This window comes from Psammomys obesus, unplaced genomic scaffold, assembly GCF_907164565.1.
Source record: "Psammomys obesus unplaced genomic scaffold, mPsaObe1.curated_primary_1811, whole genome shotgun sequence".
Taxonomy (NCBI): domain Eukaryota; kingdom Metazoa; phylum Chordata; class Mammalia; order Rodentia; family Muridae; genus Psammomys; species Psammomys obesus.
The window spans coordinates 1,189,639-1,207,866 of record NW_026596101.1 but is presented as its reverse complement, the minus strand read 5'-3'; the positions used below and the strand labels follow the sequence as shown (position 1 = coordinate 1,207,866).

At 48.8% G+C, this 18,228-nt stretch overlaps 1 protein-coding gene across 4 annotated transcripts in view; it reads left to right on the top strand.

Moving 5' to 3' along the window:
• The window catches only part of Mtmr14 (myotubularin related protein 14), a 41,992-nt gene extending 24,523 nt beyond the window's left edge, over nt 1-17,469 (top strand). For 2 of the 4 annotated variants that reach the window (XM_055628491.1, XM_055628493.1), the window contains 10 exons: nt 1,509-1,575; nt 2,045-2,130; nt 2,371-2,447; nt 2,670-2,706; nt 4,787-4,854; nt 5,674-5,732; nt 5,876-6,014; nt 6,628-6,807; nt 13,565-13,720; nt 16,882-17,469. In XM_055628491.1, coding sequence (XP_055484466.1) covers nt 1,509-1,575; nt 2,045-2,130; nt 2,371-2,447; nt 2,670-2,706; nt 4,787-4,854; nt 5,674-5,732; nt 5,876-6,014; nt 6,628-6,807; nt 13,565-13,720; nt 16,882-17,065 — 1,053 coding nt within the window. In that variant the 3' untranslated portion in view covers nt 17,066-17,469. The remainder of the gene's footprint in view (nt 1-1,508; nt 1,576-2,044; nt 2,131-2,370; nt 2,448-2,669; nt 2,707-4,786; nt 4,855-5,673; nt 5,733-5,875; nt 6,015-6,627; nt 6,808-13,564; nt 13,721-16,881) is intronic. The other 2 variants (XM_055628492.1, XM_055628494.1) reach the window with 1 other exon arrangement.
• Nucleotides 17,470-18,228: the final 759 nt, after the last annotated feature.

Below are 18,228 nucleotides of genomic sequence, written 5' to 3'. Positions count from 1 at the left end.
AAATGCTCTCTCGTTGGCATGCGCCACCCTCTCTGCACAGCCCAGAAACGCTGATAGGCAGTTGTGTCTTAAGAGAGCAAAGACTGCCCCCAGCCAGGGAAAACAGCTCTGCAGAACTGGGTCAGGCCCCTCCATGGAATTCAGATTGGGAGTGGGATGCTTCACAGGGCCTGGTTGAGCTTTCTCACTTGCCTTGACAGATTCATGGCAGCATTTATGTATTTCCTGCTCCCACTTAATGGGCACTGAACATGGTGATACATATGTGTAATCCCACCACTCAGGAGGCAGAAGCAGAAAGATCGTGAGTTTCAGACTAACCTAGGAAGACAATCACTAAAAAAGGAAAGGGGGCCAGCAAGATGGCTCAGTATGTAAAGTCAGTGCTGCCAAGCCTGATGACCTGAGTTTGATGCCCTGAACCCATGCAGAAGCGGAGAGAACTAATCCTCGAAAGCTCTCCTCTGACCTTCACACACAAGCCATGGCAGGAGTCTATCTTGTTCTTGTCGTTTAATGTGTTCTGCCTGCATGCATGTCTGTGTACCTCTTGTGTGCACTGCACATGGAAACCAGAAGATACCAGGTCCCCTGGCATCCCCCCAGAGCTGCAGTTACAAATGTGGGTACAGGAAGTTGAACCCTGATACTCTGATCCTGTAAGAGCCCAGTACTCTTAACCACTGAGCTATCTCTTACTTCTCTCTTGCTCGCTCGCTCTCTGTTAAACAATGAAAACAGAGAGCATGCAGTGAACAGCAGTAAAGGTGAATGAAACCATGATTGGGAAGGTTGGTATTTGTGTTGGTTTCCATGGGTGTAATGGCAGATGAAGGAATGACTCTTACATGACTGTTTGGAAACATATCCTGGGCCCCTGGACTGAGCAGCCACTGGCGTGTGCTTGCTTAAGAGCACCTGCTGCAGACTTTCCTTCCTCACTCTCAGAGCACACTGAGTAAGGGAGAGTACAGAGTGATGGATGCAAGGAGAGCTCTTGGAGCTGAGGATTGAGTGTCCCAAGTTATTTGGGGTTTGAGGCCTATAGCTTAAGACCAAAAGCCTTGTATACTTGCTGCCCCCCCCCCAAAAAAAAAATGGTTGGCACCATTTATTAGTCTGAGATAGGGTCTCATATACCAGGCTGGTGTAGCTGACATTGGCCTTGAATTCCTGATTCTCCTTCCTAGGCTCCCTGAGGGCTGGGATTACAAGGGTGTATCATCACATCTGGCAGCATTTTTGTTATAGATTTTTGGTGGTAGGATGGAACCTGGCATCTCTCTTAAGTGCCAAAACATGTGCTCTGCCTCCCGCTGGTATTTGTATTTGTTTTGGGATTTTTCATCCTTTGTATGTAGCCAAGACTCCCCTCAAACTCCTGTTCCTCTTGCCTCTTAAGAGAGTCCTGAGGTCACAAGCATGTGTTACCATGTTTTGCTTTTAGTATTTAAAATTCCAAATCCTAATTGATATTTCTCGAGCCCTTTTTCTGTTGTGTCCAACAGAGTTGGGACCTGGTGCAACAAACACAAAACTACCTGAAACTGCTGCTTTCCATTGTTAACAGGGATGGTGAGTTTCTCCCAGGACCCCAAACCTGTGAAGTGCTGATCAGGAATGTGGGATCAGGTCTCCATGAATCCCCAAAACAAAAAAGACTCTTCAGGCTGGATTCCTTCCCAGGGTGTGCTGATAACTTACTCTAGGCTGCTGAGATGGCTATGTGGAAAGCGTACTTGCTGCCTAAGCTTGATGAATCATGTACTATGCCTAGGACCATGGTGGGAGAGGAGAACAAATTCCCACAAGTTGTTCTCTGACCTTGGCCTGTGGCTGCTCATGTGTACCCACACGACCATAATAAACAAATACAGTTAACAAAACAACTCCAACTAAAAGGGATGCTAGAAACCAAGACAGATTGGGGGATAACCGTGGACAGGCACCTGGGGAAGAGGGGACACTAAGCTGGCCTAGAGGCTGGAGGCCTTTCATCAACCCCTGCCTGGTTCTCTCATTTGGTGCCTCTGTTCCAAAACAGATGACAGTGGGCTGCTGGTACACTGTATCTCAGGCTGGGATCGGACCCCCCTCTTCATCTCTCTTCTGCGCCTTTCCTTGTGGGCTGTGAGTATGGATAAGCTGGGTCTTGTAGTCAGGGAGCATGCAAAAGACCCTATTAGGTTCCACCCTTTGGTGTCTTATTTGTCTCCAAGAAAAGCTGTGGGGTGAGGGCATACTCGGCAGGTGTCATGTTTAACCTTGTTCTTGGTCAGAGGGTAGTGGGAGGGAGGAGCTACCCAGTCTATACAAGGAGGTCTGTACTAGGAGAGTAGCTTTCTGATCTTGCTACTGTTGGTTTCCCAGGATGGGCTAATTCACACATCCTTGAAGCCTGCTGAGATCCTCTATCTGACTGTGGCCTATGACTGGTTCCTCTTTGGGTAAGTCTTCAAGGAACACCAGCCTTTGAGGTGTGTGTGCATGATGTATTGGCTTATCTTATGGGGAACAGAGATAAGAAAACAGTTGTCTCCCTTTGGGAAAGATCAGAGATGTTGGCAGGCTTCATCTGATGCATTAATGCCAAAGACTCGGTCTGTCTCCAGTATACAACTCTCCTTCAGCCCTGGGTTATACTCATTGACCTCTTTTTTTTTTTTCAGACACATATTGGTAGATCGGCTCATCAAGGGAGAGGAGGTAAGTACCCCCTCACAGAGCTATACCTACCTTAAGACAAAATGACATTCATTCTGGTTGCCATGCTGTGAAGGCAGTTTCTCAACCCAGGATATGTGGATGAGGTTGCCATCCTCTTCCCTCAGGCAGCGTGGTAGGAAAACCAAAGGGCACAGAGCCGCTGTCTGGACATCTAGGCACCCTTTGTACCACAGAGAAAGTTCTGGCCACAGGTGCTGTGATCTTTTTAGGCTAAGTTTCTTTCTTTATGCACTTGGCTCAGGAACCAGTGTACAAGTTGTTTTCCATGACCCCATGCTTGAGGCTGAAACTTGGAGGCTTCTGTGTTCAATCTTGCCATACCCAGAGTCTTCCCTTTTCCCAGGTAGTCTGTATATACACCCACTTCTCATTTGTTGCCTCCAAGTCCTCCTTGTCCTTCCTTTTTAGTGTAGTCAGATTCCTCTGGCTTGCCACCTCTAACCTCGCAGCCTGAATTGCCACATCTTTGCTGGCTCATGGTGGGTCCCCCAGCATCAGATCTTAATTTGGACTTGTGTCTCTCTCTACTTGTCCTGCTTATTGCCTAGGTGACCTTGAGCAGCATGCTTAACCTTGAGTCTCTTGGTGCCTCACTGAGAGATACAGATGCCTGTCATAACGGTGCTGTCTGTTTCCCCAACCCCCAACGTCCAGAAGCATCCTTCCTTCTGTCCCTCCCGTTCCTGAGTGTGCTTCCTTCTTGGGTGTCTTATCTCCAGCTTTCTTTTGTTGCTCCTGCCCAGCTGCTCGTCTCCCTTCCAAATCTCCTCTGAGCTTTATGCGTCTGCAAGGCTGCAGAGCTCATAAGCCTGTTCCTCGGAGGCCCCACGAACCCTGCCAGAGGCAGAGCCTTTGGCATTGAAATCTGGGCGGAAGGCCTCTTTGTAACCTCTGTTCAGAGATTTTGCTGGTGCTTTAGGACATTCTGTCCTCCACTCCATCTCCCTCCTCCCCAGAGCAGGCCAGATGCTCCCTTCAGAGAAGAAGGGCAAAGATGAGGCTGAGCTGACTGGGTTCTCAGACCCACCCTTTCCAAGTCCTCAGCCTATGCAAAGGTCTCAGGGACTGGAGGACTGGTGCTTTTTACTTGCCCACACTACAGACACCTCTGTAACACAAGCAGCTAAAAACAGCTGTTAAGTGCCTCTTTACCCTGTCTTCTATCTTTGAGCTTCCCAGGATACATTAGCACATTAAAAGGCTAAAGAGTCTGTTGGGACACCTGTCATTTTATGTAATGTAGCATTTTCTTATTGACCAGATCTGAGCAACCCTCTGCCTTTTTTTAGGGAATCTCACAGGGCCCTGTGGAAATGTGTGGCCATTTCCCTGAGTGTCTCATGGGTTGTCCCTTTGGGAATCACTGATGTGATGGATAGCCTGGTCTGTTGTGCAGCTTAACAGACTAAAGCCTCTACTTTGTTTCTGGAGCCTACTGGACTAGGGATTTGCTCATGGGGATGCTGGGGTTGCTACCAGAGCCAGAGCCTCCTGCCTATCCCCACCTCACAGTGAAGAGCTGGGCCTCACAGTTCCTGAGCAGAGCAGGCTCTGAGCCAGACCATGACTGTCATACCCCAGTTCTGATCCTGTGTTGGGTGCACCCCTCCCCATGGACTGCCTTTCCTCTTCTGCTCTGCCTTATCCACTAATCCCTTTGCCCAATATATTCTCCCTCCCAGCTGTCCTTCCCTGTCACAGCTCTCCCTGGGCTCTTAGATGGAACTAGGAAAGTGCTGTTACTTTCAGTGTAAAGGTTGAGAGCATGTGTGTGGAATTGAAGCTTTGAAAGTTCTACATTGGACATCTATGTCCTCAAGAAAGAAGGACATTACTTCTGTAGTCCAGCCCATTGCCACCTGCCCAACCCTGCTGAGCCCTCTGTATCACCCACACCAGTCATAAACCAGAAGATCCATCAGGGTCCCAGAAGCAGGTCACTCTCCAAAAGAGGAGTTAACCAAAGCAGCCAGCAGCCCACTTCTGGATGATCTGCTGTCTCCATCTTTCCACTCAGGAAGGCTGGCTTCTCACTGTGTTCTGCTTTTTTCTCCTTCAGATTTTCTTCTTTTGCTTCAATTTTTTGAAGCATATCACCTCTGAAGAGTTCTGTCTAAAGACCCAGAGGTAAGTGGAGGCCAAGGCACCCAAGGGACACTCCTCCATAGTAGGGCATGTCTCACCCACCGCTTACCCCAGCCCTGTACACTAGAGCAAGTGTCCATGCTGAGGACCTAAGTGACCCGGGAATGAGTAGTCTCTAATGAGGAAGAGCTAGTAATGGTGCAGCAAGAAATGAGCCTGTGGACAGGAGGAGCTCCACATCTTATAACCTTGAACTGATGTTCATTGTCCTTGAGCCTTATAGAAGGCCATTTGTGCTGGGGCTGTAGCTTAGTAAGAGTGCCTGCCTACCATGCTCCAGGCCCTGAGTTCAATCTTTGGTACCAAAAAAAAAAGAAACCTCAGAATATGACCCCATAGAAACCCCATACTCAGCTGGTCATCATGGTACACTCCTTTAGTCTCAGCATTTGACAGGGAGATGTGAATTCAAAGCCAGCCTGTTCATCTGCACAGTGGAGCATAAATCTGCTTCCAGCCTGGAAAACACAGTCTTGTATATCTGGCAGTATGTCTGGGTCCTATGAGTTGCCTTGTCTTCCTTACTCAAACTTGCCACTTGTTGGGCCATAATTGAGTCTCAAATGGCCAGAGATGGTAAGGAAAAGCAGGCTGTGCTGACCTCAGTCTGGCACATGTGACAGGCAAAGCCAAGCTGGTAGATCCTGGAAGTGGGCCCAGTACTTGGCAGACTGTTGGTAGGACCCATTCCATGAGGTGCCAGGAGTTGGAACTGTTGTGCAGGCTAGGCAGAGTCAAGAGGAGGGGACAGAGAAAACTCCAGCTATAGCTGAAATTTCCCACTTGGGGTTGTCATTCTAGGAGGAAGAGTTTGCCAACTCGGGATGCAGGCTTCACTCTGGAAGATATCTGCTTGTTGAGTGAGTCCCAGCCCCTAGCAGGCTTTACTTCTTCACCACAGCTGTCTGACTCTAGACCACACGGGGAACTATGGTAGAAGCTTCTTTGTCCAGCTGTGTGGGTAATGGGGATGGTAGTGTGCTAATTTTCTGGCTGCTTTCAGGACGCAGAGACCGAGGCAGCACCACCAGCCTAGGCAGCGACTTCTCCCTGGTCTTGGAGCACTCACCAGGAGCTGTGGGGAGCTTCACCTATGACACTGTGGAACTTGTCCCGGCAGGAGCACCAACTCAGGCAGCTTGGTGAGGGGCCAGGCTGAGACAGAGTAAACTCACAGCAGTGGCCCAAGGCCACCTGCCTTAGGGAGCCAGGCTGTAGCCCCAGGAACAAAGGGGGCTCTGACAGAAGGCTCCTCTCATCCCCTGCTGTCTGTCCTGGGCCTCAGAGCCCAGCCATCTGGTTGGTGAGGGCCACTGCATGGTAGGAGCATAAAGGGCTGATGCTCCCAGTGGGACCAAGAAGCAGCAGTCAAACGGGGGAGGGAAGAGCACCCTGTACAGTGTGCCACGAGGTGTGGGGACCATCTTAGAAGAAACAAAAGGTGGCCTTGAGGGTCCTCCCACTGAGATGTGACAGGAGCTGAGACCTTACTGTCCTCCTCCATAGATACATGGCAGTTTGTGTAGCATTTGTGAGTTAGGGAATGGAGCAGTTAGTGCAACCACTAAGAATACTGCTATTCCCTCATGTTCTGAGGCTGGTGGGCCAGTACATTTGATGTCTTAGCCTCTCAAAGTCCCAACCCTTGTTGCCTGGGAGAGAGCCAAGTGTTTGTGCCTACTGTGTATGACATTTTCCCCATAGACAAAGTGACTCTGGGAGCCCAGCTGTTACAGCCTTGCTCTTCTGCCACAGGAGGAAGAGTCACTCATCCTCCCCACAGAGTATGCTCTGGAGCCGGCCACAGCCCTCTGAGGACCGCCTACCTTCCCACCATGGGCTGGCTGAAGCCAGGTCTTCTAGCTCTTCATCCTCAAACCATTCTGACAACTTTTTCAGGATGGGCAGCAGTCCTCTTGAGGTCCCCAAACCCAGGTGAGGAACCTCAAGGGGTAAGGAGCCTGCAGAGGATGTGGCTGGCCTTCCTCCATTAGCAAGGTTGTATATGAGGGTGGCTCACATTTAAGCTGGTATCACTAGCTGGGTTCCCTTGGTATGTGCTTAACGAGTAGTTACTTATGAGCTGAAGGAAGTGGATAGCTTAGCAGGCCCTCTCTTTGAAGGATTGGTTGCTTTCGGGACACAGAGCCTTCCCCTGGTTTGTAAAAACATTTAGAATTGCTTCCTGATGTGTACCTGGGTATACAGAAGATGTACTGGTTAGGTGAGTGCCACCAGGTGTCACCTTTGGAAGATCAAGCCCTTTGGTGACTTGCTCATTGTTACTCAAGGTGGGACTGGATCACCCTGAGTTCATTATGTCTCTCACATGTCCATTAATGGAGAAGCTAAAACAGATAAGGGGCCAGCCAGATGTGTGGCTGTAGAAAACCAGAGTAACTCAAAAATATACTGAAAAAAGCATCAACTGAGCTAGGTATGCTACGGTGAGGCCAGTACAGTGCCTAAAGTTAAAACTGAGTGTGCACCAGGGCTTATGAATGAGGGGGTGATCTGGCACTTGGGGAAAGCATTTCTCAGCTCATGGTACTACTTTTTCTCACATTCCAAAGAAATACTGAGTGTGTTGAGTACTTTCCTGTCTAAATCCTGGAGAATTTCTAGCCCTTCTGAGGACAGCAGAATACTGTGGGGCCTAGAGATCACTAAAGAGTTAGCAGAATGGGCATGAGCCGTGGAGTCCCACCTAGACTTCAGCTCAGCTTTGCTATGTAATGTCCTTGTGGCTTCTGACTCCTTGGTAGCAGGCCTGTTAAAAGGTTAAAACTCCTTCACTGTGGACAAGAGGAGACAGTGCAGTAAGAGGAGCCAAAGCATCCTCCTCAGAGAGGCAGAGCAGATGAGTGGTGGGCAAACATGATGCCCGCTGTTCTGGCCAGCGGGTCCCCATGTGCCCTACCTACAGGCCAGCCTTCATCTCAATGCCATCTGCAAGTGCTGATGAATTTGTTAAGCCAAGACTATATGCTGTAGGAGACTTGGTGGCTGTGACTAAATAGAGCTTAGGGCCAGGCAGACAGCCTACCTACATTGTGCCTGCTCATATCCGGCATGTGGGCCTCACATGTATGCCTGTTGGTGATCTGCACTTGGCTGTCCTTAGGGCTACTTTGGGGGTCATAGTGGCACTGTGAGACTCTTGCTGTCTGAGGTGAGGCTGTTGCTCATGGTCCCTGCCTCATTTTCTGCCTGTGTAGCTCCACTGGGTAACAGGACAGATAACAGGCCATCCCCCAACTATAGACAAGTCCCATGTTGACTGTCACTTTTTCCCCACACCTTTTTTTTTTTTTTTTTTTTCTGCTATGAAAGATATTTATTTGGGAGAATTAAAGCAGAAGACGGTTATTCAGGGGAAGGGAAGCAGAAAATATTAGGGCCTGAGTGAACCATAAGGACAGAGTAGGACGGGTGGGGTGGGCCCCAACAGAGAAAGGGAAGAGAGACCGAAATAGCAAGGCCACACCCACTTTTTATCATCCCCTTCTGCTTCCATAGCCACTGTCAGTTTGTTTCAGTTGTGTGGATTTTCTTTTTTCTTTTTTTTTCTGTTTTTTTTAAATTTTTTTTTTCTTTTCTTTTCTTTTTAACCTTCGTATGGCCGCAAAGATCCTTTCTCTGGGAGGCTCCACCTCCAACCTCAAAGCCCTACCTCAGACCTGTGAATCACAACCATCCTCCAAAGAGAAGCCTGCCCTGGGTGTTCTCCTGGGTGTGTTGGGCCTTTAGCCAGTACAAACCTCCAGGGCAAAGCCTTGGCTCCATAGCCCATCTGATGGGTAGACCCCGTTTTTAGCAACTTATGGGAAAACAACTTCTAAGACTTAGCCCAAGGCCAGGCCAAGGCTAACATGGACCTAAATGAGGACTGGGCAGACACTGAGGAGCAACTGCTGTGAGCAGTGTCTTCTGCGAACACCTGCCCAGAGCCAGGGCAAGCTAGCCATGCAACACAGCTCTGAATCAGATGACTGCTGCCAGAGGTTTTGAACGACTATACTATTCTGATTTGGAGCATTCTAATTATGTATTTTCATTAACATTAAAATTAATTTAGTCTCTTTTATCTTAAAGTGCCTGAGGGATCCTGCCATTAGCTACTCTGACTCTTAGGTAACAGTAGCCCATCAGGTCTTCAGTGCTACAGGCAGCTGTGTGTGGAAAACAGCCCTTTAGAAAAGCTGCCTGACTGCCAAAGACACTGCTGATGTGAGTGTGCTGGATCTCGTGTGCTCCACATTCGCTAAAGCAGGGTCCCTGAGAGGAGTCTGAGGCTTTGCTCACAAAAGGAGGAGTGTTGATTCTTACCAGGCTGTCGTCCATTTCTCATTGGTTAGACAGTGAATTTTTTACTTTTTTCACTGCCATTGTATAGTTGTACATGTAAAGTTGTACATGCCAACTTCAGCCTTAACTAGGAAGTTACCCTGCTTCACCTGGGCCTAGCCTTAATCTTTGCTCTTATACCCCCTAGAAGTGAGGGGTGGGGGTTCTGTCACAGTGCTGTCCATTACTGAGGAGGAAGGTGCCACCACTGAGCCCAGCTTGATGCCAAGCTGCCTGAAGAGCAGATGAACTTGGATGAGAGACACCCAACAGCCTGGTTGAATAGCTAAGTAGCAACACAGGAACTAACCTCTCCTGCCCAGTTAGCTGCTCCCACCAGGCACTGCCACCTGCTTCTTATAAAGCAGTGAACTCTGTTCTGGGCTGTCTTTATACAGCAGAGAAGACTGGCTGCTCTCTGCAGCACGTGGGTACTGACATATCTACGACAGTCCCAGCTTGAGACCTGGAGAAGAACACTGAGCCCTAAGACTTCTCCTTGAGCTAATGTAGGAATGCAGGAGTTGCTGGGCTGACCTGCACACATGTAAAAAGTAAAAGTTTGAGAGTCCTTCCCAGAGACTTGGACAGAGGCCATGGAGCCATCCATAAGTTGTGCTGTAGGTTGCCTTTATGATTGGTGTCAAGAGGATAAGTCTGGATCCAGTGACATACAGGCCCCTTCATCTAGGACTTGACTCAGATAATTCCCTTCATGTCACTTGTTACCTGATAAATGGCTTTTCTTTTTCTAGTCTGTATTCAGAAACCTCAGACAGGAAACTACTTTCAGACATTCTGTGACATCATGTTTAGTTGAGATGCTTTCAAAAAGCAATAAAGGAAACGGAAGACATGGGGAAAAGTAGCCTTCAGGTATAGTCTTCTCAGGATCCCAAACCTATTTCCCTGTGGTCCCTTGCTCCTCTAGCCAGCTTTTTCTATCTTGCCTTACTGGCTGCTGGCAGCTCCTGAGACCTCCTGCCCCCTTGCTTTTTTTGTCTTATTTTGTTTTGTTTGTTCGTTCGTTTGTTTTTTTCTCCCCTCTCTCAAAAGAAAGGCCTCATCTTCCAATCACACTTCAAAGAGCTCTGTGCTTTGCTCTTATGGAAGTCATGTACCCATTCATGTGCTAGCCCTACTCTTATTAAGAAGAAAAATCAGCCAAGAGTGGTGGCACACACCTTAATCCCAGCACTAGGGAAGCCAAGTCAGGTAGAACTGTCTGAAGACAGCCTAGTCTACAGGCTACCAGGGCTACATGGTGAGATGGTCTTTTGGGGGGAAGGGGTTGAGGGGTTATTTTTAAGGAAAATTGGCTAGGATGGGCTTTAGGTCAGACCTGGTTTCAGTCACAGCTGCAGCCTTCCCAGCTGTGTGACTTGGGGGTGAGGGAAAGAATCACTTCCCCTTTCAGGTCAGTTTTCTTTCAGCCCATTCTTAAGCAGGAACAGTGATTCTGAGCCCTGAAATAAGGGTGAAATGGAGTAATGAAGTAAAGGATCTGTCTTACCTGGCATGATAGGTATTTGTTCTTTTCACAAATGTTCAGAAACTGCAGCTGTCTGTTTGATTGGTTGGTTTGGAGGGGTTGTTTCTGTTTTTAAGGAACTGTCCTTGACACTGGGCAGCTAGTAAAAGGCCAGGCCTGGTACCTTACCCAGATCTATTCTGGGTTCAGCCAGCACTCCTTGTATCCATATTTTTGTGTCTCAGTACAGAAAGTAGTAGTTAGAAGCCCCCTGGCTGTGCCTGCCCTCAGCCAGGTGTCTGCCAGGAGGTAGAGAACCTGCGAGCCACCAAAGAAGGGCCTTGGCTAGGGACTAAAGTGTTGCCAGAAAGCCATCATCCTGTGCAGAGACCTAGGTCCCTTCAGGCACTAGGCCTAGGACAAAGCTCTGCAGTTCCATTTTAAGGGCTGCTTGGCCAAGTTCTTTCTGGTGCTTGAGCAGGAGAGCAAAGGAAGCAATATTCAGACTTCTTCTAAGCAAGCTTTATTAACACTTGTGTAGGAGCCCAGAGCACTGGGCTGCAGCCTTACGAAAGCTGCTGAGGGCAACCCAAATCCTGAGCTGACTATGGGTCTTCCTCCCTCCTGTCATACAGGCACAGGTCCCTTCAGAAGGACACATCTTTTGTCTCTAGCTGTCCCTCTAGCCTGCTCTAATCCAGGTATTGAGTGTCTCTCTCAAATGCAAGAGCTGAATTGTCATTTTACATAACCTGTTCCTTTACTTAAACCTCGGGCAGGAAGAGCTCATGTTCATTCTTGAAAAATTAGTGTCTCAAGGGTGGCTGCTCAATGAACACTGTAGGAAGGATACCCTCTTGCTGGCTCTGCTGCCTCATCCTGCCTGACGGCTTTTCTGGCCATGCTTTTAAAACTGTTGTTGCCTCTGGGAAGCAATGGGAATTGACTACCCTAGTGGACCAGAGTGCTTAAGGGAAACTAGGCAGTAACACATTCACTGGCTGTGCTTCTCTAGACTATCTTCCAGGGAATGAGTTTGGGGCTTGAGAAACTTCATGGCATTCCTGGTACAGGAATGTCTCATCTTCCCAGCTCCTCTGCTCAAGCGTTCCACCCCTGACTACCCAAATTTCTTTTGAGTCATAGAAGCTGTTTTCCCATAAGTTGCTAAAAATGGGGAAAGAATCTGCCAATCAGATGGGCTGTGGAGACAGAGGAGACAAGCTGTGCCCTGGAGGTTTTCACTGGCTAATGACCCAGCACAGCCAGAAGAATACCCAGGGAAGGCTTCTCTTGGGAGGCTGGCTGTGACTCACAGGTCTGAGGTCTATCTATCTAGAAACCAGGAAGCCTGCTTTCATGCACCCTTGAGGCTTCTGTCAGGTAGTAGACTATGTCCTGTTCTCATCTCTAAAGATGTCACACTTTGCCTAGGGGTCACTACAGTGATAAATGTGGCAAGGACTGATATGTTGCAAGCATTTTGCTTTACAGCACTTATAATATAGAAAGCCATTTGTGTTTTTCCTTCTTTCAAGGTGCTTCTAGTTCAGGACAGATCTGTATGTAGTCAAACCTGAGTTCAAAAAGCCTCTTAATAGGGCTGAGGAGGTGTCTCACCCACTTAAGGCATTTGCTGCTAAGCCTAATGATCTAAATTCAATCCCCAGGATCCACATGTAGAGGGAGAGAACCAAATAATAAATGTAACAAAAATGAAACTCTTTGTGTCTTTGTATGGTGGCTTATGCCCAGAAGCTGAGGCAGGTGGATTGCAACAGATTCAAGACCAATTTGGACTGTGTAGTTTGTAGCAGTCTTATTTCAAATGGCCCACCAGGGCTGTACTTAAGTCATGGGTGCTTGACAGTAATACTGGCCAAACAACCTAGGAAAGGGGAGGTGTCACCTCAGGATCCAGTGATGCCAGCAGCTAAGTAGGATAAAGTATTTTGCCCCCTGCTTTCTGGCTCTGCTTCTCGGTTCTTGTGGGAGCTTTTTTGCTGCTCTTGAGTTAAACAATAAAAGGTCAATCTTAGCACTTAGGCTAAGACAGGAGGACTGCTCAAATTTGAGGCCAGCCTGGGCTATGTAGTTAGCTCTGGGCTTGATGCCAGAGACTGACTGCAGCCTGCCAGACACGCACAGGTCAGCTGCTGTCCAGGACAGAGGAGAAAGCTGTTGAGTGGGGATGAGGTGGCAGCACAGTTTCCCTCCTCGACTCCCAAATCTCCGTCTGTCAGAAGAGGCCTGATGAAGCTGTCAATGTGCAGCCTGATTTGATTCATCCCTCCCCTCTGGGCATAGCCATGAGTTTGCTCTCTGGTGCTCTTGAATACCAAGTCTGGCTCCTGGAAGGAGCTGCAGAAGAAAGGACCTCAGGGCTCTGTCTGTTCACTCTTCCATCTAGGTCACCACCCTCCAGTTTCCAAAAGGCTTGTTCTCCCTCCCTTCTGATAAGATCTCTGTGGCCCTGAGTTTCATGCTACACAGATGCATGTCACAGAGAGGGTGACTGCCCTTGGGGCCCAGCTGCAGCCTAATCTTCCTGTCAGCTACTGTTGCGGTGGTACTTAACTGCATCAGCCACTAGGAAAGACCTATCTGCCACAGGCTTTGGGTCTGGGTCACCTCTTGTTGCCCTGCTTTGCTCTTGGTCTTTGGCTTCACAAAGCACTGTCATCACAGCTCAACACACCTTATAGTCTTCTTTCTCAGTCACTCCTTACCCAGTATTATTTGCTCTTCTAGGCTGCTCCATCAGAACCTCACAGCCCATGGTGCAGGGCCATTGTGTTGCCCACCCTTCCCCAGGACACCTCTGTCAGGCATGTGACTGACTGCATCATCTCCCCTTTCTCCTCTCTGCCCCAGATCAGTGGACCATCCCCTGCCCGGATCCTCTCTCTCCACAGACTTTGGCAGCTGGCAGATGGTAACGGGCTGTGGCAGTATTCAGGAACGGGCTGTCCTGCACACAGACTCCTCTCTCCCTTTCAGCTTCCCGGATGAGCTCCCTAACAGTTGTCTGTAAGTGTCTTGCTTGAGAAGGCAGGATACTCCCCTGCCCATGTTAAAAGCTAGAGAGCAATCAGGAGTACTGGTCAGGAGTGAGGCCAAGGCTGACCTGAGGGAGCAGCTTGCGGTCTCTGCCCCTCCCCCATTTGTCTGTAGCCTGTGGATCCCCACAGTGTGAAGGACGCCTGTGGTTACTCAGGAAGCACATTGGGCTTCATGTACACCCTTCTCAGTTTTTAAAAAACCTATCCACAGATGTGTCAGGTGTACCCTAAGGGAAAGCTAGCTGGACTGTAACTATAGAGGAATCTATTTATGTGTGAGGCTTTGCCTGACACAAGAATCCTTTGAAAACAGAACAGTGGGGCAGGAAGGTAGGTGTATGTTGGAGGCCAGAGCAGAGTGGCACTGGGTTAGCTTGAGTCTGCAGCCCAAGCAGAACCAAGAATTACTTTCTACCCACAACCGCTTTTGCCTCAGGACAAAAATATGGATTGGATGGCACTGCTGGATCACATGCCTCTTCCTCTGGGGCAGCCACAGGTGTCCCTGCCAGCTTTGATTGCTGGTAGACATCAGGCAGGAGAGAACCTCCATTGCTCTGAGGAGTAAAGCCAGCTCCTCCGATGGACACAACAAGCCCTCCTGTAAGCCTGCCTGTTCTCGCCTCTAACCATGTCGGGCTGGCTTGAAATGCCAGGGACTCACCCCATCACTACTACTGGAATCCAGTTCACAACACTCAGCCCCTTGCTGCCTGGATGGAAGCAAGTTACTCTGGAAATAGGGAAAGATGAGGGCCTGCTTGAAGTCAGGCAGCGTCTAGACAGACAACTGGGATGCCTGGATAATACTCCCAAATGCTGACCATGAAACTGGGAGGTTCACCACAGGTTTTCTGTATCCATTGCTTAGCCCCGCCTTCCTGCCAGTGGGCCCCAAGACACAAAACTAGATCTTAGATTATTTAATGTTTTTGTTTTGTTGTTGTTGTTTTGTTTTTTTGTTTGTTTTTTTTTTTTTTTTGAGACGGGATTCTCTTTGTAATCCTGGCTGTCCTGGGATTACAGTCATGCACCACTGTGCCCAGCTTTTGTTTATTTAAGCCCAGGTTAAATTAGTATGGTAGTAGTTACATGTCAACTTGAACTCTGATCATCCTGCCTTAGCTTCTGTATGTTGAGATTACAGGTATGTGACTCCAAGCCTGGTTTATGTGGTGGTCTTGGGGATGGAATTTGGCTTTATCCATGCTAAGCAAGCAAACTATCAAGCAAGCTACATCCCTGGCAATTTTTGGAGGATAAAATGTCCTTAGAGCTTTCTGTAAACAAAAGTCTTCCACCAGAGTGATGCAAGAATCCTCTCTGGAGATAGCACGGACCACCCCTGTACTGCTTGTCAGCATCTCTCACCTCACAGAAGCAGGCAGCTGCAGCCCCAGATCATCAAGCAGCTTTTTGTTGTATAACCAAAGCCTGAGGCTGTCTCTGCACTTCTAGGTAGACACCCCACACACCCATATCTGGGAACTTCTCAGAAGATTCTGTGACCTCTTAAGTCCCTAAAATTATGAGTTGGAGTCTGCCCCTATTCCTTGTGGAGACGCCCTTTGTTAGGAAGAAGCAGTATAAATCCTAGCTGATTTGTTCCTCATCTATGTCTTGAAATCTCAGCTTTGACTTTCCCAAGCCCATTAGCTAACTCTCGAGAGAGACCATGCCTATACCAGCTCCATTGCCTATTTGTGTCCTATGTACATCGGTAGCCTGTCTTGGCTCATTTTCTTATCTCTGAACAGATTGGTCTTTATCCCTCCTGCATCCTAAAGGTGGAAGGCCACGTGAAAACACATGTAGACCCCTGGTATCCCTTGTATGGATACAGAGACATCCTTTTCTCAACTGAAGAGATGCTGAGAGACATGCACATGGGCTGCAGTCTCAGAAAAGCCTGATTAGAAAGGAAAGGTTCAAGGGTCTCCCCACAGTGCCCGCAGAGACCTCAGGGTTGCTCCTGGGTTGCAGGGATTGATATTGCCTCATTTTCCTTGTACTGCTGTGGGATCAGTTTGACTTTGCTTTGGCCAGAGCCTGCCACTTTTCTGTCTTCTCAGACAACTCCACCTATTTCCTTAGGGACTTGTCCATCTTCCCCCACTGGCCTGAAGACTGCTCTATTCCCAGACTTGGATCTGTTTCCCTAGGACCTGGGCTTACTAGGAAGTGGGCACTTGCTGTTGCCTCTGACAGGATCTTAGAGACAGATTCTCCAAGGATGGCTTTTGGAGAGCAGAAAGTTGGGATGAGTTAGTGGTCCTTGTTAGTCTTTGTGCCATGGAGAATGGACTGTATTTATCTAGGTCTGTGGCTCTTAAAGAGGGTTTTCTAGCCAACCCTCTAGCAGAATGTCTACACATACCTGACCTTGAGTTCAGAGGATGGGTGCCAGATAATAACCTCAAGCCTCTTCTGTAACAGACTCTCTAGGGCATCAGCCAACCCTGTGTGGAATTCACACATGGATAAGCCTGAGTTGTGTGTGCTTATTTCCCTTTTGACCTGTAATTCGAGAGAGTGGAGGGAGGCTTTGTCTGCTATGGTCAGTGTCCTAACAGGGAAGGGAAAAGAACTGGGGAACTCTTTCCAGCTCTTTACCTGGGAGGCCCCAGGACTGAAGGTGCAGTTGGCCCAGGGATTTCCACTGGGAGATCCTAGCTTCTTCAGGCAGCTGAGTTTCCCATGGCCAAGGCTCCTCCCAGGGGGTTGTCCAGTTCTAGCCAAGAAGGCTATAGCCTAGTAGCAGCGAAGACCTATTGCCATATCTTTGGGGGTTGTGGATACTCTTACTAGCAGACACAAGGCTGGTGCCTCAGCGTGTTCTTAGAGGGAATGGCAACCAGTAGGTGTCGGAGGAAAAAGCCCGCTGCTCAGCTCCCCCTCCCCATTATCACCAGGATGGTGGTTTGACCAGCAGAAAGTGGTAGTCATGCTCCAAGAAAAGTTGTTCTGCAGTTGAAGAGTAGACTGAGCTGAAAGTTAATTATAACAGGAGAGAGGAGCCAAAAGCTAGATGCGGACTTTCTGCAGTTGTGGCCTATCCTGAACTTACATGGAATGAGGTTATGGATCTCGTCCTATGGTAATACATTCATTTCTCTTTCTTCCTTACAGACTTACAGCCCTTAGTGACCGGGAAACACGACTGCAGGAGGTTCGATCTGCCTTTTTGGCTGCATACAGCAGTACAGTGGGGCTTCGGGCACCGGCCCCCAGTCCTTCTGGTGCCATCGGGGGCCTAATAGAACAGTTTGCTCGTGGTGTTGGGCTCCGGGGCACAAGCACCAGCGCCTTGTGAAGCTGACAGCCCACAGCCATTTCCTGCCCCTGTCTCAGCTGAGCCCTCTGGAATCAAGCCATGTCTGGCAAAGGGCACTTGGAGAGCAGGGGATATCTTACACCCCCTTCTCTATCATGCACATGGCAGGCCCAAACCTGAGCAGTCCTGAGGATGGGATTTTCTGGCTCCCAATCTCCTGACTGGTAACCACTCTCTCATCACTGCCTCCCACCAACCCTCGTCTTTGGGTTCCTGTTAACTCTCAGAACTGTGTGGGGTTTTCCTAGGGCCTCTTGGAGGCTGTATCGTCAGAAAAGACCCCATTCTACAATTTTTGTTTCCTGGGAAGGAGAGTCACCTGCACTGAAAATGAGGCAATTTTGCACCAATCACAAAATAAAATCAAGGTCTTTTTGAATGGCTCTTCTGTCATCTGCTCTGGTGATTACTGTCATATAGCTGCTCAGAACCTTACTGTCTGTCTGTCCATCCTTGAGTCTTTGGGGGAGTTATGATGCAGGAAAAGCTAGACTTGGGGTTTGTCTCTGCTCCTTCTGTGCTGTGAAAAGAAACCACGACCTTGTATATAAACAAATAAATGCTCTTATCACTGAGCCAAATTCCCAGCTCCCATCAATCAACCTAAGCCTTGAAGGCTGGCTGGCATGTGAATTCGTGAGACTGAGGTGGGAATAGGGGTGAACAAGCCTAAGTGGGCTTGACCACAGCCAGCTGTTGATCTCTGCAGGTTCTGGGGCTCCTCACTGGCTCATAGTGTGGACTTTCATCTTTAGCAGGCTCTGTAGCAGTGGTATCCTGGGACAAGAGACCTGAGACAATAGTAGAGAAACAGGCTTCTGGGCTATGGAGGCAGCGGAGGACACAAAAGGGGGGGAGTTCCTTTATGAGTGTCGGGATTCAAAGCCATCGAGCTCAGGGTTTCATAGCGCTCACCATTCACTGATCATCCTCCTCACACCCGGTACTGGGGATGGAGCCCAGGGCTTTGCATACAGTAAACGGGTGCTGTACCAACGAACCCTGGTCTGGCAGGCCATCCGTGTGTATCTTAAAGCATCCCAGTAGCTGCTAAGGGCCTTAACCACTAAAGACTGAACTTGTTCAAGGTCACGGAAATATTAAGGGGAAAATGTTCATATTCAGAGACGAAGGTGGGCCAG